Below are 2,312 nucleotides of genomic sequence, written 5' to 3'. Positions count from 1 at the left end.
GGCGCTCAGCTTTCTCTACAGTCCAACTCTTACATCCATACATGACTACTGGAAAAACCATAGCCTTGACTAGACGGACCTTTGTTGGCAAAGTAATGTCTCTGCTTTTGAATATGCTATCTAGGTTGGTCATAACTTTACTTCTGAGGAGTAGGTGCTTAATAACCGCTTGTAAACCAGAGGGAGTCCTGCTGACTGACAGTCAGAGGTAAAGCCAGGCCAGGCAATGAAGCCACGTTTATTCATTGAGCAAATCATGAAGGCATATCTCCAGCCTCCCTCCTAATACACCTCTTGGCTTTCCCATAATTTGTCCTCAGGATGTTGATATAACAGGTGCACTTACATGTGTGGACAAACAGATGTGTTCCAGTTGTCTGGAACTTTCCAAGAAGCCTCACAAGTGTAGATTTCAGAATATTTCTTTCATCGACCTTGTGTGAAATATCTACAAACAGTGAATACATGTGTGGTCCAGCACTGTGATGTCCTAGCTCATTTCTGATTCACCTCCTTCTCAGGTTGATTGCTTCCAATTAAAGCCCTAATTGGGACTTCTGAGGTGACTCAGCAGTAAAGAATCTGCCTGCCAGTAGAGCAGGCGCAGGTTCAATCCCTGGGTCTGGAAAATCCTCTGGAGAAGGAAACAGCAACCCACTCCAGTATTCTTGCCTGGACAATCCCATGGACAGAGGATCCTGGTGGACTACAGTCCATGGGGTCACACAGAGTCAGACTTGACTGAGCACGCATTCACGCACAGCATCACTGCTCTCAGAGAAATGGGACCCGCTGTGGCCACGCTGATGTGTCCCTTCTGTGTTCCAGGATCAGTACAAGTTCTGCTACGAGGTAGCCCTAGAGTACTTGAATACTGGCTGACGGCGTGAAGAGCCCCGCACACCAACCTTCCATCCTGCACAGCCAGGACGCGTGCCACGGTGTTTGTGCCGATGAGATGAAGACAGCTCCATATGCTTATTTTGCTTTGCCTAATTGGCTCTTTTTAAAAAAGAGTCCAAGAAAAAAACAGTGTTTATAAAACTGCTTGCACTGCCCGATTCCCACCCACAGTACCCAGTGGTCCAACCCTGTCGTCCTGGGCACCGGCCCCTTCGAGCAGCGCAGACAGATGGTAAATTGAAGAGCACAATTATATTCTTATGAAGGAATTTGTACCTTTGGGGTATTATTTTGTGGCCCGTGAACGTTTGTTATTGTCACAGCTGAGTGTACATTTTCGTTCTGTGGAGAATGCTACCTGGCATTATGATAATATATTATTTTAGTTAATATTTGTATTTTAACATGTTGCATAATATATGTAGCTTTCCAAGACTAACAGATAAACGTATAATGAACCAAGAGATGTTGTATGAGTTGTTGTTTCTATCAGATTTGTATCGTTTCTGGGGGAAAACCTCGGGAGGCGTTCGGATCGGGAAGGCGGAGGTCAGCGATCAGGTTCACAGATCTGAAGTTCTTCAGTTCTTCCTGTGTGTTTATATTGTAAATATTTTTGATTTCATCAGATTATTTATTCATTAAAAGAAATTTTTGTGAAGCGCGGTGAGTGACAATCATTTTTACCCAGCCCTGGAAATGATTCACTGTATGATGCTACCTGTGTGAATTCTCAGCTCAATAAATAAAGACACGTGAGCAGTGTGGTGTCTGCCTGGTGTCCTGACACCCCGCGGGGCAGCTCTGGTCACTCCTGGCCTCGGGCAGAGAAACCATGGCTGGTCTGCTGGATTGGAGCAGGTGGAGTTAGGATTTCAGAGAGATCTTTTGTCAGGGAGAAATCAAGACCCATCCTGAGCTGCCCCTATGAGCCCCAGAGGCCACCGGCCAGTGAGCTCTGACCTGGCGGGCAAGCTCTGACAGGAGCTCTGGGCTGGACTCCAGAGTGGTGATTTTCTGAGCAGGAGGAGAAGCCTCTGCCTTTCTCTGGGGGATCATCTCCATCCTTTCCAGGCTTCATTCATGCCTGAAACTCGCTGCCAGAATACTCTTTAGAGTGGCAGGACCAGAGTGCATTTGAGCCGGATACCACTCTGGACAGACGTTTCTTGCAGGAGAAGGGACTGCAGCCTGAGGGCTCTGCTGGCCTCTGAAGGAGGAGGAAGCTGGGTGAGGTCACACACTGAGTGCAAGCTGAGCCCCAGGCTGTGTGAAATGACCCGTGGGTGACGGGGACGGTCCTTCGGGAACACCCGTCTGTGCTGAAAACTGCAGGGGCTTCCTCTGGTGGCAGCAGGTCCTTCCCCCCAACGGTATGACTGGACAGTTTGGAGCCATCGAGCCATCGG

General features: G+C 48.3%; 1 protein-coding gene across 6 annotated transcripts in view; it reads left to right on the top strand.

Moving 5' to 3' along the window:
- Nucleotides 1–1,668, top strand: part of PTPRM (protein tyrosine phosphatase receptor type M) — a 660,655-nt gene extending 658,987 nt beyond the window's left edge. For all 6 annotated transcript variants that reach the window (XM_040264647.1, XM_040264643.1, XM_040264646.1 and 3 more), the window contains one exon: nucleotides 829–1,668. In XM_040264647.1, coding sequence (XP_040120581.1) covers nucleotides 829–882 — 54 coding nt within the window. In that variant the 3' untranslated portion in view covers nucleotides 883–1,668. The remainder of the gene's footprint in view (nucleotides 1–828) is intronic.
- The last annotated feature ends 644 nt before the right edge of the window (nucleotides 1,669–2,312 follow it).

Source organism: Oryx dammah, unplaced genomic scaffold (assembly GCF_014754425.2).
Source record: "Oryx dammah isolate SB20612 unplaced genomic scaffold, SCBI_Odam_1.1 HiC_scaffold_22, whole genome shotgun sequence".
In the NCBI taxonomy this organism is placed as follows: domain Eukaryota; kingdom Metazoa; phylum Chordata; class Mammalia; order Artiodactyla; family Bovidae; genus Oryx; species Oryx dammah.
This window is presented reverse-complemented; position numbering and strand designations above follow the sequence as displayed.